At 43.0% G+C, this 25,914-nt stretch overlaps 1 protein-coding gene across 1 annotated transcript; it reads right to left on the minus strand.

Annotated features, from left to right (window-relative positions):
• Nucleotides 1–127: 127 nt before the first annotated feature.
• Nucleotides 128–25,148, minus strand: CS (citrate synthase). The gene is made up of 11 exons (XM_028110735.2): nucleotides 24,940–25,148; nucleotides 12,151–12,201; nucleotides 10,849–10,956; nucleotides 9,841–9,906; nucleotides 9,351–9,482; nucleotides 8,907–9,095; nucleotides 3,371–3,570; nucleotides 2,791–2,920; nucleotides 2,571–2,672; nucleotides 2,023–2,232; nucleotides 128–1,708 (listed from the first exon to the last, which is right to left on the minus strand). The coding sequence occupies exons 1-11, from the start codon at nucleotides 24,979–24,981 to the stop codon at nucleotides 1,538–1,540; spliced, it is 1,401 nt and encodes a 466-aa protein (XP_027966536.1). The 5' UTR covers nucleotides 24,982–25,148; the 3' UTR covers nucleotides 128–1,537.
• Between the last annotated feature and the right edge of the window lie 766 nt (nucleotides 25,149–25,914).

Genomic DNA, 25,914 nt, shown 5'->3' on the forward strand with positions numbered 1-25,914 from the left:
AACCCACCTAAAGATAAAGGGATGTACAGGATAATTTAGAACCCACTTAGTCCAGGATCTTGCTAGCCAGATTCCTTGCTTTATAATAGAGATCCTCCCAGGCCTTATTTAATAGCAGGCTCAAGCGTTGTTAATAAAAACATTTATTTTGCATTTTATACAGAACAACCTGAAATCTGGATCATGACTTGACAGTTACCCAGGGGTTTACAATGTGTCCATCTCGGCGTGGTTCTAGGGATTAGGGATCCACACAAACACAGGCAGGAGTTGCAAGGGAGGAAGGGGGCACAGAAGGAGTGTATTTCAATCCTTTCTTAAAGAAAAGGCAGTAGAGCATTCTGAGTCACTGAAAACCTGTGCAAATGGGGCTTCTAAAAAACAAACACTGTACTGTGAGCTCTTGGGAAAGGGGCTGGATAAGGACCTTGATAAATAAAGGGATATTTCCTGGTAGCAGGGAAAGAGGAGGGAAGCCTACTATTTTTAATGTTCTCAGCCCCAGGACCTGATATTCAAAGGAAACCACAACCAATCTTAAATAATTTCCCTGCTCAGAAAGAAGTACCTATATCCCTGGAACCAGACTATGAAGATACCATGCTGGTCATTCCCAAGTCCTTATTCACTGGCCCATAGCATATTAAAATAAGGGGTGGGGGGAGTCAAGAGGGTAGTGGCTTGTGTTCCTCAGAAGTGAAAACTCAGTTCATGTTAAGCACTGATAAAGCCAAATGACTGGGAGGGACCACAGCTTAGACAGTGGCATATACAACCTGCTGAAAGAGGTCTCTAGTAAGGACCAAGAAGGGGAGGTCCAGAGCACCCTCAGCCTGAGGTGCAGCAGGTATAGAAAATCTGCAAGGAGGGGAGTATTAAAGTAGTGGGGAATTAGAACACTCCAGATCTTAATTTTCATGGGATAATTAAAAAAATAAATCAAATACTGGGTTGCTAGTCACAACAAATGCCATGGCCTTTATGGTCACCTGGTAGCATTACAAAAAAAAATGCCAAAGATTTCCAACTAACCACATAGGTCTTTGCTAGGAAGTGTCCATGTGCATGGGAGAGAGCAATGGGGCTTGATAACAGCTGACAATCCAACATGATTCCTATGGAAACAGAAGAGGCCAGAGTCCTGATTTGCTGGCCTATGGAGGGCTGGAGAGAAGAACCAAAAGTTCTGAAGTGACTGCAGATTCTCTGCAACAGCTTTGACCAAGGCAAAGGAAAGCCAGATTCTCACTCTAGAGATGGTGGGGGGCCCAAACCTAACCCATACCACATGCACTAGTCCTGGTCACCCTACAGTTGATGGGCAACTCACCAGGCAGGAGAAAGGAACTGGTTGGGGAAGAAGGGGTTACTTTTTATCTTTTAAGTCTTAATTTATATTTTAACCTCAAACTTATTATCAGTGCCTCAGATACAATTTAATCTTAAGTCTTAAAAAGCCCCCTGAAACAAAACAAAATTATACATTTTTTTAAAGCTCCCTCGCTTTCTGGTAGTTCGTTTCCCCCAGTCTTCAGTTTTACCCTGACTTAGAGTCCACAAACTTCATCAGACCATCCGTGCTCATGGACTTGGGCCTCTCTAGTGGGAAACCTAGGGCTCGGCTCCAGATGAGCTGTGCCAGCACACCCAGTGCCCGTGACACCCCAAACAGGACTGTGTAGTAATTCATCTCTGTCATGCCGTAGTACTGTAAGATAAAAGAGAAAAAAGTTTTGGTAAAGGCCCCAAGGTAATGGCATGCCCAAGTCCAGGATGACAGAAACCTTAACCGAGTCAGCCTTAAATGGAAATGACACTAGGAAAAGTACAGTAACTGGGATTCTGAAAAGAGGACACCCCTTTCCTCCTGCCTGCACCTGCCCTCCACCATAGGCAACTTTATCAAAAGGGTAAGGAAGGAGGCATGAGTCCTTGCTCTGACTAGGAAGTTGATTTTCTGCATGGCAGAGAACATTAGGGTTTGGCACAAATTAAAGGGAAAGCAGGGAAGGGAAGACTCACCTGGAGCAGCACTCCACTGTGAGCATCTACATTGGGCCAAGGATTCTTGGCCTTGCCCTGCTCTAATAGGACATTGGGCACAATCTTGTACAGCTGAGCAACCAGCTTAAACATGGAGTCATGAGGCAGGTGTTTCAGAGCAAACTCTCGCTGACAGGTATATCGTGGATCAGTCTTCCTTAGTACTGCATGGCCATAGCCTGGGACAACCTGCAAAGAGTGAGGGTAAAAAAGCCAGCTGTATTCTCAAGTTCTTTTTTTTTTTTTAAGATTTTATTTATTTATTTGACAGAAAAGAGACACAGTGAGAAAGGGAACACAAGCAGGGGGAGTGAGAGGGAGAAGCGGGCTCCCCGCTGAGCAGGGAGCCTGACACGGGGCTTGATCCCAGGACCCTGGGATCATGACCTGAGCCAAAGGCAGACGCTTGACGACTGAGCCACCCAGGTGCCCCCTTAGGGGGCCTCTTTCATTCTATTCTCAATTCTACCAAATTGCACAACCCTGGGTCTTGGCTTCCTTCCTACCTGCTAAACATTTCTGCTTACCCGTCCTGAGTTCAGTGTGTTCCAAATGTAGTCTCGTAACTTCTCATCTGACACATCTTTGCCAACTTCTTTCTGTAGTTGTGTCAACCAAACAAGTACTTCCTATGGGTACGGTTTGGGGAATAAGACAGTATCAACACATATGCCAAGAGAGTATGCCAAGATCAGAAGAAAAACAAGGGAGTAAGAAAAACATGGAGCAGGAAAAGAAGAGTCTTACCTGATTTGCCAAACCATGCAGGGGCCCTGCTAGCCCATTCATGGCTGCTGCAAAGGACAGGTAGGGGTCTGAAAGGGCACTGCCCACCAGGTGGCTGGTATGGGCACTTACATTGCCTCCCTCATGGTCACTGTGGGGGGAAATAAGAAGGGAGAAAAGCTCTGGTAAGAGATGTCCCAATCTCATTACCAGTCTTTGTTCACTAATCCACAGGGCTGGAGAGGTCACTGGTTGATGATGCCTGTGTGCCAAGCTCCCCGACTCTCACTCCAGCTTTAATAGCAATGGCCAGAAGAGGGAGCTCCTGGAAAGCTGAAAGATCACCTACTGTGAGCAACTAGTACCTCTCCTTAGCTTCTTAGAAGCATTACTTCGTTCTTAGTGTGGTTATGGTAATTTCCCTACACCTTTGGACTTCCTTTACTAGATTCCTTTCTTGCCTTGTGTGATCCCTTATGCCATGTTTCCATCTCCTATTGCCTACCACCTGTTCCCGGAAGATGAAAATGTTAAGGAGCTTTTCTTAAAATTTTCTACCAATCCAGGAATCTGGTGGCTATGGTTGCTGGGTCTAGCTTACCTGTGGATGGTGAGGTATAAGCGCATGAGCTCAGTGAACTGAGCATCGGTATAGCCTAACATGTTGGTGAAATTGTGGGACCAGTCCAGCTTAGAGTCAATGGCCCCAATACTGCTGCCCTCCCGGTAGAGATTCCGGTATATCTTTGCTGCAACACAAGGTAGCTTTGCGATCAGATCCATACAATCTTCGTAAATCAACTGATGAGAGGAGGAAAATGGAGAAAAAAAGAAAAGGATTTATCAACAAAAAAGAATTAGGCAAGGATGCTGTTTGTCCTCCATGGATTGGGCTATTTGGTTGATGGTTTTATGCTCAGTGGTTATATAAGGAGGCTAACAACAATAACTATTTAACTAAATAATTTTATGACCCAGGCTCTGCACTAAGTGATTCACACATATCTCATGTATCTTGTGTATATTAAAACATTATTTCTGGGGCACCTGGGTGGCTCAGTCGGTTAAGTGCCTTCAACTCAGGTCATGATCCCAGAGTCCTGGGATCAAGCCCTACATCGGGCTCCCTGCTCAGCACAGAGCTTGCTTCCCCCTCTCCCTCTGCTGCTCCCCCTGCTTGTGCTCTCTCTGTCAAATAAATGAATAAAATCTTTAAAAAAAATTATTTATTTATTGGGGGAGAGAATCTCAAGCAGACTCCCCACTGAGCATGGAATCCCATACAGGGGTCGATCTCACGAGACCCTGAGATCATGACACCTGAGCCAAAATCAAGAGTCAGATGCTTAACTGACTAAGCCACCCAGGTGCCCCCAAAGTCAGATTTTGAAGCCTTTTATGTTTAATCATGATCTTTCCCAGTACATGACTCAATGAATATGCTAAGACACTAGGTTTTAACAATTCTATGTTCCATCTTTCAAAGAAAATTCACCATATATGCCAAGGGTCAAACAGTGGCATTCAACTGTTAGTTAATAACAAAGGCTTCCATTTTTTAAGCATTTATTATATAACAGGCACTGTGATATGTTATTTGCATTTTTTTTTCTTTTCTCACAAGAGTTCTGTAAGGTAATATATCCCTCATTTTATAAATGAAGAAACTGGGGCTTGGCCAGGTCAAGTAACTTGCCCAAAGTTACCCACTCAGCTAATAAGCATCATGTAGCTTAAACAATTAACTCATGGACATTCTTGTTTCATCACACCCTTATTTTCTCTTCCCAAATTATTGAAGTGAATTCCAGACATTTTTCCCCCATATATAAATATTTAAGCATATATCTCTAAAAGATAAAGTCTATTGATAAATAAAAATCACAAAACCATTATCCCACAGGAAAAAAATCAAATCTTCAATATCATTAAGTATCTACTCAGTATTCAAATTTCCCTGATTATAAAGCCCTCCACCTCACTTGTTTGATTCAGGACTGAAAATAACCCACATTGCAATCATCTCATAGTCTCTGAAGTCTCTTTCAATCAATGTTAAGCTCCCTCTTGTTCTCTTTTAACTTTGCAATTTATTCGTGGAAAATTGGATCATTCATTCTGGAGAATTTCCCAGTTTAGATTTTGTGGGTTATATACCTGTGATATCATTTAATGCTTTCCTCTGTCTACTGCGTTTTCTATAAACTGAGAGATCTAAAGGCTTGAGTAGAGGGGCGCCTGGGTGGCTCAGTCGTTAAGCGTCTGCCTTCAGCTCAGGTCATGATCCCAGGGTCCTGGGATCGAGCCCCACATCAGGCTCCCTGCTCAGTGGGAAGCCTGCTTCTCCCTCTCCCATTCCCCTTGCTTGTGTTCCCTCTCTTGCTGTCTCTCTCTCTGTGAAATAAATAAATAAAATCTTTAACGAACAAATAAATAAATAAAGGCTTGAGTAGATTCAGGTTCAGTTTTTTTTTTTTTTTAAAGAAAGACTATCCAAAAGAGCACCCGGTGATATATGGAAGTATTGAACCACTATATTATAAGCTGAAACTAATATTAATTACACTGTATGTTAACTAACTGGAATTTAAACTTAAAGCAAAAAAGACTACCTGATAAATAGCACTGTTTTAAGTTCAAGCCCCACATTGGGTGTAGCGATTACTTAAAATCTTTTTAAAAAAGAGAGAAACATATAATCTAGTTGCCTGTGATATTAATAGCTTGCTCAACTCTTATCTTCTCAAAGGGATTTTAAGTTCCTTAGGGACCAGACAGGGTTTTGGTTTTGCTTTTTTTACAGTAACTTTAAAAAGTATCATTTAGTCAGTGAATTTTGTCAATGCTGCTGGATTCAATAAGAATACTGCCAAAATTAAAAAGCTACTTGAAGCAAGAAATAGCCTAACACCTGCAAATTCTCAGGAGATTACTTACATGACAATCATACTATTAACTATGCCTCCTTTATATCCCCCAATGAAGTAGGTTACTTCCAGAAGCCTGCATCAAGTATATGCAGTTCTAAGAGACCTGGGTTGATTAGAATAATGCCAGGACGAACAGGATCCTGGGCTAGACAAATTGTTATCTATGGAATATATACTAACTTGCAAAACTATTTGGAAAGTATGAATGGCCACATCAAAAAGAAAACACATAAAGGAGATTGTGTCAATTTCCACTACTGAGAATGAAGTTTATAAACCAACACGCATCAGACCAGGTATGACCATGTGGGATCCTTACCCTGCCTTTTGTCATGGTCAGTGCTGTAGAGTCAAGAAGAGAACAAAACAAAACAAAAACTGATAGAGAACTCCTGTTATTTCTTCTTTAATAAGCTAAGACTGAGGTGCTATTAGCTATTTGTACCAACACATTCTTCACTGATAAAGCCTTGGGAATAAAAAGACAATTAAGACATGCCAACATCACAACTATCTTGAATAAAGGTTACAAAACTGACTATAATCATTAACGTGAGCCACCATCTCTACGGCTAGTAAAATCCTGGGCCAGGTAGTTAGCTTTCAATCATAATTAAGGAGACACAGAAAAGAAGAAAGCTAGTATTAATTGTGAAGAGGCCCCGGAGTAAAGGAAACTCAAGTTTGAATCTGGTCTCTATCAATTTTTAGCTGCATGACCTTGGGCAAGCTACTTAACTTCTCTAATCCTCAGTTTTCCCATTCAGTAAAATGAGAATAACAAATAACATCTATCTCACAGAGTTGTTCTGAGGATTAAATCAGATGATTATAAAGCATTTAAGCATAATATCTGGCATGTTTTCAAGAGTTTTCAGGTGTTTGGATGATGATTTTATTATAAAAACTTCAAAATCTATGCATACCATTCATAGGCTTTACAAAAGTGGCATTATCAGCAAAAACCTGATCTGTCAGCTACTTAGCAAATTTTACTGAATTCAACATCTTAAGGCTATTTCACAGTTAAACAGCTGGTTGCATCACAGCAATCTCCTGGTCATGAGTGAAGTGAGGTCATTCAGCAGGAGCCCTAACTTTTTCAACTCAATAGATTATACTATTAATCTCTGTTATGGAAGAAATGTTGCATGCAGAAGATCATCCTCTTGAGGTATATGTAAAAAAAAAAAAAGTATGAATTGATGCTCTAAGTAAAAACTCAGGTCATACATAAACTCCTCAACATAAATTTTTTTTTAAAGATTTTATTTATTTATTTGACATAGAGAGAGCAAGAGCAGGAACACAAGCAGGGGGAGTGGGAGAGGGAGAAGCAGGCCTCCCACCAAGCAGGGAGCCCGATGCGGGGATCGATCCCAGGACCCCGGGATCATGACCTGAGCCGAAGGCAGACGCTTAAGTACTGAGCCACCCAGGTACCCCCTCAACATAAATTTTTAAACAGAAATAAGCAGCCTAATGATGTCATGCATTTCTACTTAAGTAGCCTATGGTTAAATTAACCAAGGCAGAGAACTAATAGAAATAGTGTCTGACTTTTGAGAAAGAAACAAGATGTAACAGCAAAAGAGCATGAAGCTCTACTAAAGCACTTACTGGTGCTAATATTTGTGCAGTGTGAACTTAGACACACATCCTAAGGCTGACAAATAACATCAGTACTGCTTATAAACACTCGCCAAAAGATCGGCAAAGTCCTGGAATATAACACATTCACCTCAAGACAACTGCACTCACATGACATCTCACGAAGAAATAATGGCAGAACAATCAATGACTATATGTTAAAACAAGATTCATTTTAACAATTCAATGAAGGACAGTATGAAGCAATGAAGCATGTTTGGATGCCCGGGAAGTATCTTATGGGCATCTACTGTAAAGCATGAAGAAGCTGTTTTCTCCCCCTCTCCTGACAGTCAAGACAACAGCATTGTAAGCAGTAACAGGCACATCTGAGTGGTCAATTTCTAAAAGACAGGTTTTAAAATAGGAGAACTGCTGATCTCAATTTAAACTTTTCTATTATGGTGACCCATACAAGTAACAATTGCTTGAATAGCATTTAAAAAAAGAAAATGGAAAGCGATACATTCAGATTATACAAACTTCTGAACCTGCTGATGTATGGCTTTATATATGCTTTAAGTGCTTGTGAATGTGTATATTTTCCATCATTCCTATACCTTCCTTCTCAATGCCAACCAGAATAATTTCAAACTCACTCTCCCTCTTCCCCCAACAGCAAACACAATTCTTTATACACAGTTGGCACTGAGTAAATATTGACCAAACAAATGAAGCAGGGTTTGCCAAAACCCCAAGAGGATTGCATCAGACCAGTGGGCCACGTGTGCTCTTCTGTGCCGTGCATCAAGTGAACTCTTTGGAGGCTTTCTCCTGGTCAAATCATCTAGTATACCTGCTTTGCAAAAAGGAACCATTCTGTTCCCATATTATCTGACTCCAAACAAGAAAAGAAAATGAGATGTCTTGCTGTAAACCCAGCCAGGTAACTTGTCCTCTACCCAGTGTTTGTGAGTCCCATGTGGGGCACTGGAAAGAGGATGGAAGGAATTATGTACTATGCACTGGGACAAGGCACAACAGTCTTCACATACTCCAACCAGTTCAAGGGTCACATTTCATTTTCAGAAAATAAAGCTCATTTGTGTGTGGATCCTACTTCCAGGATACTAACCCCATTTGGCTGATTGGCATTAGTTCTCCTAGGACTCTAGAACTCTAGAACTGCCTTAGCTGCCATTCACCTAACATCTCAAGGTTCTCCTTATTTGAAGAACAAGAAGGGACTTTTTGGGGTTAGGGTGAGACTACCCTGCAAAATCTTCCTCAGGGACCTTGCAGTTAAGCCACATAATTTCCAATGTCCCAAAAGCCCTGTGTAATACCTCTATTACAGCAAGATACTGAATTGTAATTTTTTACATGTATATCACCCTAACTAAACCAATAACCTTGGTGATAGAAAGCATGTTCCATTTATCTATGTAATCCCAAGGACTGAAAGAAAGCAAGCCTAAAATAAAATGTGTTTAATGAGCTTTTGGCATAACTCAGAGAAGTAGTTCTCCTAAAGATTCTACATTCCTTTTTCTTCCTTCACATGCAAGTCTGCTGTATCCTCATCACACATCAATCATTGCCATCAAAATTTCCTACCTCCCAGTACTTGGTTCGGTTGATACCCTCCGCGTATGCTCGGGCAAAGTTACTCTCACTGTTGAGGGCTGTAATGGCTGCACTGAGCTGAGACATGGGGTGTAGATTGGTGGGAAAGTTGTCCAGCATGGTGACCACATGGGAAGGTAGAGCTGCTCTCTTTGCCCACTCTTTTGAGAGCCAAGACACCTGTGGAGAGGGAGACATTGCTCACAACACTAGGCAAGGGAAACGAAAAGAAATAAAGACAGTGACATCTGAGTAAAGAAAATCCAAAAGAATTCAACCCAGGCCACTTATACAGCAGAACTCTGCTCTGATTCCTTGCCCTCACTACACATCCCTATAAACTACCACCCAGAGCCAGATCAGGATTAAGTATCTGAGATTAGAGAAAGGCAAAGAAGGGGAAGAATGAGAAGGGCTAATAACCTTCTGCTTTACCTGTTCCTCTGTTGGGATTTGTCCAGTTATCAGCAACCAAAATAAGCCCTCTGGCAGGGGTTCTTCACCCCCCTTAGCCTTGGGCAGCAGTTTCTGGCATTCAGGGATACTGTAGCCTCGGAAACGGATACCCTTGAGGGAGAAGAGTAAGAGGTGCAAATCTTAAATTTATCAGCCTGGATGTCACATAATTGACTAGTCTCATTCTTATCAGACCTTTCAACAAATTAGAATTTCTAAAGCTTAAAAAAAAGTTTTTTTAAAGCTTAAATCTTCACATAACTTAATTCTGTTTGGTACTTTTAGTTTTACTCGTTGATATATTGAAAAGGTAGACTTGTTCTTCAGTTATTCCATATGTACCTATTTTCCATCTTCCAAAACATGAAGGCAGATGCTTTGTTTTCCTTACCCTCACCAGTCTAATCCATGGTGTGCACAACAGTCAGTAAACTCCGTGATTATTAATGTTGACATGAGGGTCTCTTACCTCATCAGGATCAAGAACTGATGTTTCATATACTAATCCCTTCATGCCTCTCATGCCACCGTACATCTAAAGAAAAAGACAGGATGTAACCAGTAGTCAGAATAATTCAAGCTAGAGCTTGTTAGTGTTTCATGGGATCTGAGAGAGGAAATGTATTCTTTGACTTGCAAGACTTCATTTGTAGAAAGATTTCTGAGGAGTTAACTTAAAACTTTGCAAGGAAGACTGATAACATTGGAAATGAAAATTTTAAGTTGAAAATCGCTGTCTTTATTTAATGTGTCTGCCTCTGTTTGCTTGCTTTTCTTCTTGTATTTTATTTTTTCTTCTACCCACTCTTACCCCCTCATTCACACCAACCAAAGTCAACAGAATGGGATCTACAGAGGCGCCTGGGTGGCTCAGACGGTTAACCATTTGCCTTTGGCTCAGGTCATGATCCCAGAGTCCTGGGATCGAGCCCTATTTTGGGCTCTCTGCTCAGCAGGGAGCCTGTTTCTCCCTCTCCCTCTGCATGCCACTCCTCTGCTTGTGTTCTCCGTCAAATAAGTAAGTAAAAATCAAAAAAGAGGAAAAAAAAAAAGAATGGGATCTACAACAGGGAAAGGAAATAGAGACCAAAAGCTAAACACTGCTGTGGAATTATCATTTGAGCTGCTCAGACTCTTCAGGCTGGAGAAGAAGCCATCCTAAAACTGTTCTAGTCAGCCTGCTAGAGCTGTGGTGTAAATGGATGATCAGCACAGCATTAATTCTAACAGTCCTGGCCCCAAAAGCTGAGGGGTTGGGAAGAAGAATAGAAACTTCATTCATCCCTCCTATAGGTAAAATAGGTTAGGCTCAACTATTAAATTTACAAGAAAGAAGAGTCTAATTTTTAATGAACATAAGTGCCAACGTTTCCATGTATGGGACAGGATGCTTCTGAAGAGTCGGTGAAGAGAATGGTATTTTTGTGGAAGCACATTACAGAGCTACTTTTTCCAGCCCAAACCCCACAATCTTTACCATGTCCACAGTGATCTGGCCCACTACTGTCTTGCCATGTTGCTGCCTGAAGGTCTTTATTCTGGCCTGCTCCTTAGGTATCAGGTCGGCCAATATGTCTTTCAAATTCTAAAAAGAGAAGTAGAGAGGTTAAGTGATGGTCAAAATGTCGATTAGATTTTTCCTACAAAGTAGGTATGTTAAGACTGCCTTTTTTTTTTTTTTTAAGACTTTACTTATTTATTCATGAGAGACAGAGAGAGAGAGAGAGAGAGAGAGAGAGAGAGAGGCAGAGGGAGAAGCAGGCTCCCAAGGAGCAGGGAGCCCGATGCGGGACTCGATCCCAGGACTCCGGGATCACGACCCGAGCCGAAGGCAGACGCCCAACCATCTGAGCCACCCAGGCACGTTAAGACTGCTTTTTAAAATTTGGCTTTCTTGGGGCACCTGAGTGGCTCAGTCATTAAGCGTCTACCTTCGGCTCAAGTCATGATCCCAGGGTCCTGGGATTGAACCCCACATCGGGCTCCCTGCTTGGCAGGAAGCCTGCTTCTCCCTCTCCCCTGCTTGTGTTCCCTCTTTCTGCCAAATAAATAAATAAAATCTTAAAAAATAATAATAATAAATAAAATTTGGCTTTCTCTATCTGCCAGAGAAATTGGTCAACTACTCTGCACAGATGAGGGTAAAAGAATTAGGCAGAGAGGGAGGGGAATGGATTATTTATTAATATTATTATTATTATTAATAGGTACAAAGTTTCAATTTGGGAAGATAAAAAAGTTGGAGATGGATAGTGGTGACAGTTGTATAATGTGAATGTATTTACTGTCACCAAACTATACACGTTAAGATGGAAAATTTTATGTTATGCATATTTTACCACAACTTTAAAAATTAGGCAAAAATATTTGATACTCTCGGGGTGCCTGGGTGGCTCAGTCGTTAAGCGTCTGCCTTCAGCTCAGGTCATGATCCCAGGGTCCTGGGATCGAGCCCCGCATCGGGCTCCCTGCTCGGCGGGAAGCCTGCTTCTCCCTCTCCCACTCCCCCTGCTTGTGTTCCCTCTCTCGCTGTGTCTTTCTCTGTCAAATAAATAAATAAAATCTTTAAAAAATATATTTGATATTCCCATCTCACTACATTATTGAATTATTTCTTAAAAGAATAGTAATACTATTTTAATATTGATACAATGGACACCTCTCGGAGTTACTTAGGATAATGATGAGAGGCTAGCTGGTAACCAACCACTGCTCCCCACCCTACAATCCCAGGATCAAACTGCCTCAGTGATTCTCAGCCCTCTTTTCCAAACCTTACCGTAGGGGAAGCACTGGCATGCCGAGCAGCAAGAACTAGACAAGATGCATTCTGCAAAGAAAACAAAACCTTATTCAACAGTTACTCTTCCCTTCTATATATTAACAAGGAGTTACAGTGACTCATCCTCTTTGTCTCCACCTTAGCCTCCAAAGACAGTCTGACATAAAAAAGCTGTCGAAGGCCCTGAACAGCTTTGAAGGCATTCCCAGTCTGGAGGCAATAGCAGATTTAACTCTGTGTCTTGCATCCAAGAGCTTTAATAGCATTCCCTGAGGAGAGGCTCTATCCCATCATCTGGGTTTCAGGGCTGGGCTTTGTTAGGCACAGAAAAGGTCAGAAAGGCAGTTGTTAGAGTACCCAGACCATCCCCATCTAGCTGTAATAGTTCTGAGTGGCCCTTGGAAAAGCAAGTGAGGAAACCGATCAACTACTTAACCCTGCTGGTAAGATCTCTCCAGCACCTAGTCTTTTGGCAGCACTTCAACCTCTCCCGTCTAGGAGAGCCCACAGGCAGAGGCAGCCTTTCACCACACTACTTCAAAGGTTCCTGGAAAAAGCACAGAGAAGACAGAATACCTACAATGTAACAACTGAGAGACTACTCAACAACAGCATTGGGAAACTAGAAAACTGGAAAATTACCTTTCAAGGGCTGAGAGAAAATAATTATTAAGCTAAAGTTGTATAACCAGGTGAGGAAAAAGTCTTCACAAAGGGGGTGAAATAAAGACATTTCAGATAAACAAAAGCTGAGTTTATCACCAACACAACTGTACTAAAGGAATTTTTAAAGATATACTTCAGAACTATAAAGACAAGTTTGAGATTCAAGGCTATTCTTCACTACAAAGATGAATAGTGTAATTAGCCTATGTTTTCTATGTTTTCTATGTTTAGAGAGAAAAGCTACTTTCTATGAAAAGACTGCTGAGTTGCAACAGAAAGTTCAACACTGCCTTTGAACTTTTTGACTTTTGAACAAGTTTAACTTTTCTGCACAAGATTATTTTGAAGATAAAATGAGATAGTCAAAGTAAGCCTCATTTTTCTCACCTATAAAACTGGTGTTAAATACCCACCGCATATCTCACAGGTTGCCTTGTGATAAATTACAATGATGTGAAAGCACTCTGCAAACTAAAAAGATTACATATACACACAAACTAATCCAGGAGCAAGACCAAACCTTTCCTCTTTTTGCCAAAAGGCCAGATACACCTTTTCTTGTAACTACTGCATTGCTGTCTGATTGCACTGAAAATCCTTTGAAGCAGTACTGTATAAATTCCAAAACACTACATGCCTAAGGTGACAGTTCAGTAAGGCTGGAGATTTTTTAAAATTTCGTACTCCTTCTGCTGGGGCATCAGGGAGAACTGAAAAGGGAAGAGATACTTCAGAAAAGGTTTTTTTGTTGTTGTTTTTTATAGAAGGGGGAGGGGCAATGGGAGAGGGAGAGAGAATCTTGAGGTTCTGCGCCAAGCACAGAGTCAACTGGGGCTTGATCCCATGACCCTGAAATCATGACCTGATCCAAAATTAAGTGTGGAGACTGCTTGAGATTCTGTCTCTCCCTCTGTCCCCTCCCATCTCCCATGTGCACGCACACACACTCTCTCTAAAATAAATAAAATCTGGGGGCTCCTGGGTGGCTCAGTTGTTAAGCGTCTGCCTTTGGCTCAGGTCATGATCCCAGTGTCCTGGGATCGAGCCCCACATTCCCTCTCCCACTCTCCCTGCTTGTGTTCACTCTCTTGCTGTGTCTCTGTCAAATAAATAAAATCTTTAAAAAAATAAATAAAATAAATAAAATCTTTAAAAACTAAAAAGATTAAAAAAATTAAAAAAAAAAATCAATTCAGGGGCGCCTGGATGGCTCAGTCATTAAGCGTCTGCCTTCGGCTCCGGTCATGATCCCAGGGTCCTGGGATGGAGCCCCGCATCGGGCTCCCTGCTTGGCAGGGGGCCTGCTTCTCCCTCTCCCACTCCCCCTGCTTGTGTTCCCTCTCTCTCTCGCTGTGTCTCTCTCTGTCAAATAAATAAAACATTAAAAAAAAAATCAATTCAAAGCTAAATTCAGAAAGTACAAGGTAAGCTACTATGTCCTTAAAGCAAAGGGGTACTGCCTCTGCTTGTTAACCAGGACTGTCTTTAACTCCTTTCACTAACTTTCTAAAGAGTCTCTTCTGGCTCAATGAGGAACATTTGGGCAAAAGTAGGTAGCACAAACAGGCCTTTAGTCTCTTCACCCTACATGAGGCAAACGGGAACTTGACCTAGCACCTAAGAAATAATTTTACCTTTTCTTACTAGTCACCAAAAAGTGAACAAGAGAAAACAAGAGAATAAGCTCTATTCCATGCTCCATGATCCCACCAATCCCGTTACAGAAAGGCCACCTCCCAGAGACTACATCAGCCCCGCAGCAGACATTTAATTGTGGGTGGTTGGTTGTTGTGGCAGTTTGGTTTCTAAAAAGGCTATAGGGGAGCATATCATCTGAGAGAAGAAAGATGTCAAAAAGATGTTAAAATCTCTTCATAATGATCATTTTTCCACTTTTAAATCATCTTTAAGTTTCTATAATGGCAGGGGGACCCTGCTGGCTTAGTCAGAAGAGCATGCGACGCTTGATCTTGGGGTTGTGAGTTCAAGCCCCACGTTGGGTATAGAGATTACTTAAAAATAAAATCTTTTTTTTTAAAGATTTTATTTATTTATTTGACACAGAGAGACACAGGGAGAGAGGGAACACAAGGGGAGTGGGAGAGGGACAAGCAGACTCCCGGCTGAGCGCAGAGCCTGATGCAGGGCTCAATCCCAGGACCCTGGGATCATGACCTGAGCTGAAGGTAGACGCTTAACCACTGAGCCACCCAGGCGCCCCAAAGATAAAATCTTTAAAAAAAAAAAAAAAGTTTCTACAATGGCTGGCTGTAGTTTAAGGTTAAATCTTACAGGAAAAAAAAAATCTATCCAAGCTCAACAAAGAGTGAGTGTCCAGATCTTAATGAAGATGAAAATGGAGGGGCGCCTGGGTGGCTCGGGCATTAAGTGTCTGACTTCAGCTCAGGTCATGATCTCAGGGTCCTGGGACTGAGCCCCACATTGGACTCTGCGCTCAGCGGGGAGTCAGCTTGTCCCTCTCCCTCTGCCCCTCCCCCCTGCTCAGGCTCTCTCTCTCAAATAAAATCTTAAAAAAAAAAAAAAAGATGAAAATGGAATTCCCTCAGGTTGGAGGCCTTTCTTCCACAAATATGAACATAAAACAAAACAAAACAAATAGCTTCTTTCCTCGTTGTGAGAGGGAACTGCTAGAATTAATGAGCTGCCCTCTTCTTTTACTTCAAAATAAGACAAAACACAACCAAAAAGAGGAGAAATCAGAATGAAAAGGATGACTGAACAGCTAATAGGGATGTGAGACTGAGACATCACTTAGAGGAATCAGATGGGTCATAACTGCTGCTTTGTTATAATCATTTCTCAGATCTATTTACATGACTACTACTTTAAGAGCATGCATAGGAAGAGAAACTTAGAACTAAACTATCACCCCACTTCCGACGTCAGCGAAGTCTTCATTAATTTTGTACTGAGCATCTTTGCCATTTCATGAGAGGAGCCTCAGGAGTAACTTAGAGGGCTGATCTCAACTGTCCCTGATCTCCATCAGCAACACTTCTTAGCCAGATCTCCAATTTGCAAAGCAACACTAGTTTGTGGACAGCATAGCTAAGTAGCTATATGATAAAGCTAGTATATTCTGTTTCTACTGCTCTTGTTTGCCACTTATCACCTGTGTGATTCCAGCCAAGTCATTTAATGTTTCTATGCCTTGAAAATGGGAACAATAGTACCTATTTCAAAGGATTGCTGGGAGGATTAATTAAGTCAACACTTTCAAAGCACTTAAAATGACGTCTGGCCTAAAGCAAATACTTTGCATTTGCTATATAATAAATATATAAAATTAAACAGTATAGCCATTTTCTCATACCCTTCAGCATCAGGATTAGTCATATTTTTGGCTAACCCTGAAGCTTAAAAGATGACTGAAGAAATCAGAAGGATTTTATTTATTTATTTTTTTTTTAAGATTTTTTTTCTTTTTGACAGAGACAGACAGAGAGAGAGGGAACACAAGCGGGGGGAGTGGGAGAGGGAGAAGCAGGCTTCCCGCAGAGATGGGAGCCCAATGCGGGGCTCGATCCCAGAACCCTGGGATCATGACCTGAGCCGAAGGCAGACACTTAACCACTGAGCCACCCAGGTGCCCCATCAGAAGGATTTTAAAGGCAGCAATTCATTGATATAACCACTCGAAAGGGTAGAATAGGAAAAATTCAAGTTAGAACAATTTTACCTAATGATGTAGAAGACAGAGCACATAACTTGGAATTTGGAAAGGAAATCTGGGTTCTAGCCCCAGCTCCATCAGTAAATAAGACATCCAAAGCAAAACAACTAACTACAGCTGAACTCTTGAACAATACAGGAATTAGGGATGCAGGACCCCCCTCCCCCAATGCAGTCAAAAATCTGGATATAACTCTTGGCTCTCCCAAAACTTAACTACTAATAACCTATTGTTGACCAGAAGCTTTACTGATAACATTAAGTCTATTCATTCCTATCCTTGTATGTCATATATATTACATACTGTATTCTTACAAAAAAGCTAGAGAAAATGTTACTAAGAAAATCCTAAGGAAAATATATTTGCAGTACAGTAACATAAAAAACTCACATATAAGTGGACCAGTACAGTTCAAACTATGTTGCTCAAGGGTCAACTGTATTGTTTCCCTTTCCTTCTCCATGTTTAGGATAACACTCAAGCTACTTAGTTCCAAGTCTGGTAACTCTAATAAGGACATATGTAAAGGTATTCAAAAGCCTTGCTATTTAAAATATAACTGCCTAGCCAGCAGCATTCGCATTATTTGGAGCTTGTCAGAAATGCAGAATCCTGGGCCACACCTCAGACCTACTGCATTCAAATCTGCAGTTTAACAAGCTCACTAGCTTGTTTGAAGAATAAAGTTTGAGACACATACATGGTCTAAAGTGTTAAGCAAGGGAACAGAAGGATAGAATGTAGACCCTGGGATGTACAATTATTAAGAATCAAGTCTTAAGTCCAGATTCTGCCACTATCTTGCTCTGTTACCTTGGCTATATGAAATAACTTCTAAGTCTCAGGTTTCATATCTCTAAATAGATAATAATAAAGCCAACTTTGGGGTATAGACAAGTAGACTGCACAAAATATCTGCATGAAAGCATCTAGAACAGTGCCTTCTACGTAAGTGAGTTCAATAAATGTGTTTCTTAGAAAGTGTTGGCCTATTACCTACCATGTCAAGTGTCACTGCTCTCTCCTGGAGTTGGATTCCAGGAAAGAGGCAGTCAAGCCTGAGGAACGGGTGAACGGATAATTCCCTCTACTGGTAGAACAGGAAATAAAGCCCTGATTTCCGTTTTTAGGGCCTCCCAATCAAGAGGGGAGGCGTCTCAAGCAGAGGAAACAAATTTGACTACCCAGCAGAACATGGGACTAGAAGGAGATACTGGAGGACTATCATACCTAAGGCTATACAGCTCAGTTCACCTACCTCCTAGCTGCCAAAGAAACCTGCTGAATAGCTTTGTACAGTACGTTCAGACTACACACTCACTGATGGGACAGGCAGATTACAAACCTCTGAGTCATCCCTGAGATGACCCTGAGATCATTTCACCCACCAGCTCCTCCCCCTAACTCCCGAGGTGTGGCAAGTAAGCTTTTGCCTTCTGGTAGCATGCCACGTGTAGAGTCACCCTACTGGAACAGTAGCTGTCAGGTGAATCAGGGAGTTACCTCATTCAACAGGTCAGCTCCTTCAAGGGGAGAGATGGAGAGCTGCTTCCAAAGACAAAGGCCTGGCTCAACGTTTCTGACAGCTTGGGATTCTCTGCAGGGTGGGGGTGGGGGTATTACAATCACTAAGAGGCTCTTTCAAACCTCAAACGCTGCCATCCCTTGCAAGAACTCTCCTAATGAGTTTGCTATTATTGATGAAAGTGCACTGTAGTTCTCAAATGTGCTAGAAGAGAAAAATATAATTAAAAGAACCATTATCTTAAAGGGCCGAGAGAGGAAAAGGACTAATAGTACATGCAGGAAATTCTGCCATGCCAAAGATTTGCCTTGCCTATAATACTTAGGGCATTTTTGGAATAGGGTATTGGCCGAATCACCAAAAATCATCTGAAACTACTCCCTCTTCCCTAAAATTCTACGAACAAAAGAATCCTATGTGAATAAGCACTTAAAAAAGTGGTTCTTTCCTTCTTACTTCTCTTAGCCTATTATCATCATTGATCCACACCTAGGACCTATACTCCAAAGGGGAAAAGCCAAATTTTCTTTGATCTTCCATCCCAGGCACATTTAGAACATGTCCTGCAACATATCCAAGAGCTCGAATATTAAAAGCCTGAGAGAGATGCTCCTGATTTTAAGAGGCCTTGTCCTTCATCAAAAAAAGATCAGAGCTTGCCAAGCCAGCAGAACTGGCTTAGTTGATGAAGCAAACATAATGCACTAATAACTGGTAGGAAAAATCTTGTGTTGCAAAGGCTTCCAATGCAGAAGGAACAACTTGCATTAAGGGGAAAAGAACACGCATAAGACAAAGACTTCTCTCTCCCCAAAACCAGGTCAGAGAACTAAAAGCCTTTTAACATTGGTGTTTCACAATGGTGGTATTGGAAGCCGGCCTGCACCACGTGGTCAGGCCACTTAATAGCCTGAGCACAGTAATCTTCAGATTTCCTATTTTGACGCCCTCCATACTCATAGGAGTTTCCTTAATAATTCTACCTAATTGTCATTTTCTAACAGTCTTTTCTTCCCTAAAGATTCACTCCAAGGAAGACCACCAAAGACCTCAGAAAAGAATCAAGAGTCCTAATTTTCCTTTCAATAGAAATCCTTACAGTTCTTTAACAAGTATTTTCTGAATACCTACTTACTCTATACACATTACATGTACACTAGTGAATAAAGTATAAAGGATCTGCTGTCCTACTAGTTTTTGGGGAACTAGAAACTGCTCTCACTTCCACTAGGAGTACTTACAAGTTTTAGTGCCTAACACTTTGGTCCAGAAATTTACAAAAAACTTTTTTTTTTTTTTTTTTTAGTATTTATGAGAAAGAGAGCGCACAAGCAGGGGGAGTGGCAGGCAGAGAGAGAAGCAGGGCTCTTCGATGAGCAAGGAGCCTGATGCGGGACTCGATCCCAGGACTCTGGGATCATGACCCGAGTCGGACATGAACTGACTGAGCCATCCAGGTGTCCCAAGAAACTTTTTTTTTTTTTTAAGATTTTATTTATTTATTTGACAGAGAGAGAGGGAACACAAGCAGGGGGAGTGGAAGAGGGAGAAGCAGGCTTCCCGAGGAGCAGGGAGCCCGATGCGGGGCTCGATCCCAGGACCCTGAGATCTTGACCTGAGCCAAAGGCAGATGCTTAACAACTGAGCCACCCAGGCACCCCCCCAAGAAACTTTTCTAAAGGCATTTGAAAAAAAGGCCTAGGAAGACAAACCTAGAGAAAATAACCTAAATGAACTATTGCTTAGAACAGTCACTTGAAGTCCATTTTTAAAATAATCACTAAAAAAAAAAAAAACAAAACCCAAATACTCAAAAATTTCATATATACATTCAATAAAGTTGTGAATAAAAAGACCTACATGTAGCTTTACTGGCCCAACAGAAAGGGACCACCAGGCATCATCAGTCAACAGAAGTACTTGGAAAAAAAAAAGAAAAACAAGTTTCCTGGGGTGCCTGGGTGGCTCAGTTGGTTAAGTGTCTGCCTTCGGCTCAGGTCATGGTCCCGGGGTCCTGGGATGGTGTCCCATGTTGGACTCCTTGCTCAGAGGGGAGCTTGCTTCTCCCCTGCCTGCCATTCCCCCTGCTTGTGCTTGCTCTCTCCATCTTTCTGTTTCAAATAAATAAATAAATCTTAAAAAAAACAAAACAAGTTTCCAGGGGCACCTGGGTGGCTCAGTCGTTAAGCGTCTGCCTTCGGCTCAGGTCAGGATCCCAGGGTCCTGGGATCGAGCCCCGCGCATCGGGCTCCCTGCTCCATGGGAAGCCTGCTTCTCCCTCTCCCACTCCCCCTGCTTGTGTTCCCTCTCTTGTTGTGTCTCTCTCTGTCAAATAAATAAAATCTTTAAAAAACAAAAAACAAAACAAGTTTCCAGATCCCATCCCACCTTTGCTGAATCAGAATCTGAAGACAGGATTCATGAATGTGCAATGTGAACAAGCAACCCACATGATGATGCCCACTGTGAACTTACATTTTTTATTATTTATTATTTTTCATTTTTAAATATATATTTTTTAGATTTTTCAATGTATTTGAGAGAGGGACAGAGAGAGAGAGAGAGCATGAGCAGGATGAAGGGCAGAGGGAGAAGCAGACTCCCCGCTGAGCAGGGAGCCCAACGCAGGGCTCAATTCTGGGATCCCAGGATCATGACCTGAGCCCAAGGGAGACTCTCAACCAACTGAGCCACCCAGGTGCCCCTATTTATTATTTTTCATTTCTTTTTTTTAGGGGTGGACGGGCAGAAGGAGAGAGAGAGGGAGAGAATCTCAACCAGGCTCCATGCCCAGCACTGAGCCCAACTCGGGACTTAATCTCACAATTCTGAGATCATGACCTGAGCCAAAATCAAGAGTCAGATGCTTAAACAACTGAGCCACCCAGGCACCCCAAGAACTTTTCAAAATAACGTGTTAAAAGAAATACAGGGTGCCTGGGTGGCTCAGTTGGTTAAGCGACCGCCTTTGGCTCAGATCATGATCCTGGAGTCCCAGGATGGAGTCCCCCAACAGGCTCCCTGCTCAGCAGGGAGTCGGCTTCTCCCTCTGACCCTCCCCCCCTCATGTGTTCTCTCTCTCTGTCTCTCAAATAAATAAATAAAATCTTAAAGAAAGAAAGAAAGAAATACAGGGACCTAGGGGCACCTGGGTGGCTCAGTTGGTTGGGCGCCTGCCTTCAGCTCCAGTCATGATCCTGGAGTCCCTGATTGGGCCCCACATTGGGCTCTTTGCTCAGCGGGGAGTCTGCTTCTCCCTCTGCCCCTCACCCTGCTCTCTCAAGCTCTCTCTCTCAAATAAATAAAATCTTAAAAAGAAAGAAAGAAAGAAAAAGAAAGAAAGAAAGAAAGAAAGAAAGAAAGAAAGAAAGAAAGAAAAAGAAAGAAAGAGAAAGAAAGACAAGGACCTAAAGAATCTGGGCAGTTCAGGAGCACTGGCTCAGTCGAGGGCATGCGACTCTTGATCTTGGGGTCATGAGTTCAAGCCCCATGTTGGGTGCAGAGATTTCCTAAAAACAAAATCTTAAAAAAAAAAAAGGTGGGACGCCTGGGTGGCTCAGTAGGTTAAGCGTCTACCTTCGGCTCGGGTCATGATCCTGGAGTCCCGGGATCGAGTCCCACATGGGGCTCCCTGCTCAGCGGGGAGTCTGCTTCCCCCTCTTCCTCTGCCTGCCGCTTCCCCCTGCCTGTGCTCTCTCTCTGACAAATAAATAAAATCTTAAAAAAAAAAAGGAATTTGGGCAGTTGAGGGAAAAACTGAAAGTCAAATACTCAGAAAGACCTATTGCTAGCTTTGCTTCACTACTGTTTGAAATTTCATGCCCTACTCAACTCTTATCACCTAAAGCATTGAAACAGGGCAGAAAGGATTACGGTGTAGCTTTAGAGAGATCCACCACATCTGTCTTCCTGCCTTCTGCCCACTTGGTTTTTTTTTTTTTTTAAGATTTTATTTATTTATTTGAGAGAGAAAGAAACAGCGAGAGAGGAAACACAAGCAGGGAGAGTGGGAGAGGGTGAAGCAGGCTTCCTGCTGAGCAGGGAGCCCAATGCGGGGCTCGATCCCAGGACCCTGGGATCATGACCTGAGCCGAAGGCAGACGCTTAACTGACTGAGCCACCCAGGTGCCCCCGCCCACTTGGATTCTAAGAAAGGAATACCAGCCTTCCCTTCTAATGATCCACTTTAGCACTGCTCACCTCACTGCTTCCTCACACCCATGCATTCATCTGTTACCAATTTAAAGGCCACTAGGAAGGACAAATGCAGTCATCCCACTATTAGCACATGAGGAGGCTTTGCTTTCCATTTTTCATCTTTAGCCCACCTAGTAAGCAATGAGGAACTGACATCACTTTGGGTAGGCTGATAATCAAAGTGAAGGCACATAGATTTGGGCACTTGCCTCTAAAAGTTCTAGGCTATAAAGGGTGCCTGGCTGGCTCAGCTGGAAGAGCATGTGACTCTTGGAGTCGTGGGTTCAAGCCCTATGTTGGGTGTAGAGATTACCTGAATAAATAAACTTAAAAAAATGTTTAAAAAAATAAAAATAAAAGTTCTGGGCTGTAAGCCTAAGTAATATTGCACCGAAAAAACTGACTTAGTTTTGTTGAACCCAATTTCAGACTAGGATTTATAAAGATGTTCAGTGGTGTAGGTCTACTGTAAAGGAATTATGGGTATTCATTTAAATGTCCTGAAAGGTCTAGAAATAACATAAAAAAAAACACTTTTGGCAACTCTCAATGGTACAAGAAGTAACTAAGATTTGTTAAGTCACACTGGTGTTAATAGTCGAGAAGTGAATCGGTGGCCATACCCTAACTTCCAACCCGAACCCAGACCCAGATCACAAGTGAAAAGATAATACATCACAAAGCTAAGGCACCCACAACTGATACTAAGGCCACTGCTTAGTGTTAAGTTCATCAGGGTAAACAAGAAGTCAAATAATCTGGAGGCTCCGAATTCAACTCTCTCCAACTCAGGTGTTCATTAAATTACCTGAAAGTGGGTAAGGTGGAACAATACAACAATGACTGGCATTTGTGTCACCTAGCAAGGTTAAAAAAAAAAATCTCTTCTGAGAAAAGTGAAACTACATCTGACTTGAGAATCAAAGTGGTAGGGGTCAGTTTTCCCAAATCAGAAAGCTATTTTTGCCTTTTAAACCCTACCTTAATAGCAAAAGTAAAACTGAGTACCAGTTAAGCTGCAGGCTAATCTGGAAAATTTAGGCAGGTGCTAGCAATGAGGACAAACTGAGCAGGCTTCCTGGTATCCTGGTCATTCTACTTAGATCTCAGGAAATTTCCACTCCCGCGTTTCTTGGGCTTTGCTAGTTTTAAGGGTCAAAAGCCTTCAAATCACTTCCAAGTTACAGGTTTCTGGGATCCTCAGGTTCATTCCTGACAGTAAAGTAAACAAAACAATGATTCTACAATTATGAGGCACTGTCATCCCAAAAGCTTTCTGGGCTTCCCCAGAGGCTTAAAAGACAAAATAAATTCAAAGGGTAAATTCTAAAAGCTTTTTCAAATTCACTGAGGGTTAGATTATTCATCTGGTCCGGGTTAGGAGCTCTGGAATGAGCTAATTATAGTGTCCTGTCCCCTATTCTGCCAAAACACTATCTAGAACTTGCTTCATTTCCCAAGAGGCTTCCTTACCCTGTTCCCTGGCAGCAGAAGAAACAACAGTCAAGACAAGTGCCTCCCAAATGATCAGCCTCCACCTTGCTGCTGGGTACCTGGAAGAACCTGAGTGTAAATTCTACAGGCTTCACCTCATCTGCCAACCATGCAAGATAACACAGCAAAACCATCCTAAGATTTTCCTTTCCTTCAGGTGCCAGCAGCTTTAATCTGCAGAAGAGAAAGTATAAATTCTTTGCAGAAGTCAAGGTCACTTGTGGGACTGTCCCTGCCTGGAACAGAGGACTGGGACCCCCCCCAACACAGCAGTTTCTCTATTTAAAGAGCTAAGTTACCCAGAGACAAATGTCCTGGCAATTTTAAATTGAAAGCACCATTACTGCAACAAGATTCCTATGATCCAAAGGCAACAAAATTCAAGTAAATTAGGGCCTCAAAGAATGAGAGGACTCTCTCCTGGGTAGACTTAAGAGCAGTAGCTAAACCTAAGTGAGCAAGTACTAGGGTTGGTCATGTGACTTTGGCAGAACTGGCCTGCAGTTTGGAAGAACAACCTTTCTGGTTCTTTCTCCAATCATATTTGATAATCATGCAGAAGGTTTTACAGAGGGCTCCACCCCACCCAAGCTCCTCCTATATGAAGAGTAAGTGCAAGAGTCCCAAGGACAAAGAGGACCTGAGTCCCACTCCACCAGCAGGAACTGCTAAAGCTCGGTCACTAAAAGCTTCAAAAATTGGGTTGGTGAAATGGAAAAGGCAATTTAGGAACCAACAAGGCCTTCCCTACAAAGCATAAGCCGAAATTAGCCAGCGCTCCGGCTCTGGCCCTGGGACGGTGAGCACATCTACTCACCCCTGCCACTTCTCCTACCCCCCGCACCCCCTCCTCCAAACAGGCCTCTTCCGTAACTCCAATGGAACACAACACCTATGTTCTCCACTGGCAGCTCCTTCTTCCAGGGTTCTTCCACCCTAGACATGCGGGTGACAGTAGGGTCCGAGCTCTCCACCCGCCCAAGATCGCATGCCGGGGGCGGGCAGCGCTCTCTTCACCCACAGGGGCAGAAGGCCAGCGTAGCACATGGTCCTGAGAGTCCCACAGAGAGCTGGCGGCCAGCCAAGCGCAGGGCCCCTTTAAGGCTCACGGGGGTGCGTATGGGTATGGGAGGGAGACCCTGGCGCTGGAGGGCCTGCAGTCGCCTCGGCCCCACCCTGGGGCCGCGCGCTCCCTCCCAGAGTTGCTCACCTTGGCTCCGAAGAGCCGGGCGGCCGCAGTGAGTAAAGCCATGACGGGCGAACTCGGGGATCTGGTGGGGAGGGAAGGAGGGGAGAAAGCTGCGGCAGGAACGGGAGCCGCCGCCGCTGCACCAAAGGCCGCGCCGACGGGTGGACAAGGTTGAAAGGAGGTGGCTGAGGGACAGGGTAGACAAACCGGCGGCGGCGCCCAGCCCGGGGTCCTCAGTGAGGACCCGCCCACTGCCCGAACCGTTCCTGCCCCTCTCAGGGGACCCGCCTCGGGCTCGGCCATTGGTCCGGTGTATGTGGGGGCGGGACCTGAGCCGTTGACAGCAGTTGTGGAGGGCGGGATTGGATCGCCTGGGTTAGGCTAATTAAGGATGGGCGGATGGGGGGGACGTGTAGGTGACTAAATATGTGCCTGATAACTCAGTTAACTTCCTTCTTAGGCTTCCCTTCTCGCCCTTAACACATTTGCGGTTTGTTCTGCGGGGAATATGAGAGAAAAAGGTCCCAAGGACTCCGACCTTAGACGATCCTCGGAAACCAATCCCTTAATATACTATCACGGCTACTGATCTTTGCCAGCTCCTCCTACCCTGTTGGCACGCTTCCGGAATGAATGTCTTTGGTCAATGACTTAACGGCCATAGAGGTGACGTCATGTGTATGATGCCAGAGTTGCCTGCCTGGTGGTTGAGGTCACCAGAGGCCATGCTATTAAAGATACGAAGAGACCCCAATATGTGGAGATGGAAAGCAAAGGCAGGAGCCTGAATATCCAGTGCTCTTTATGGGCTGTCAGTTCGGCGTCCAGTGTCGGGAAATCTAAGTCTTACAAATGCCCCCTTAATATGAAGGCTTCCCAAGGGCTCCTGGCTGGCTCAGTCGGTGGAGCATGCCACTCTTGATATCGGGGTTGTAGGTTGGAGCCCCACCTTGGGTGTAGAGATTACTTAAAAAAATAAAATCATAAAAAACAAAA

This window comes from Eumetopias jubatus, unplaced genomic scaffold (genome assembly GCF_037043125.1).
Source record: "Eumetopias jubatus isolate StellerSeaLion01/CBP00866 unplaced genomic scaffold, mEumJub1_p1.0 scaffold_8, whole genome shotgun sequence".
Taxonomy (NCBI): domain Eukaryota; kingdom Metazoa; phylum Chordata; class Mammalia; order Carnivora; family Otariidae; genus Eumetopias; species Eumetopias jubatus.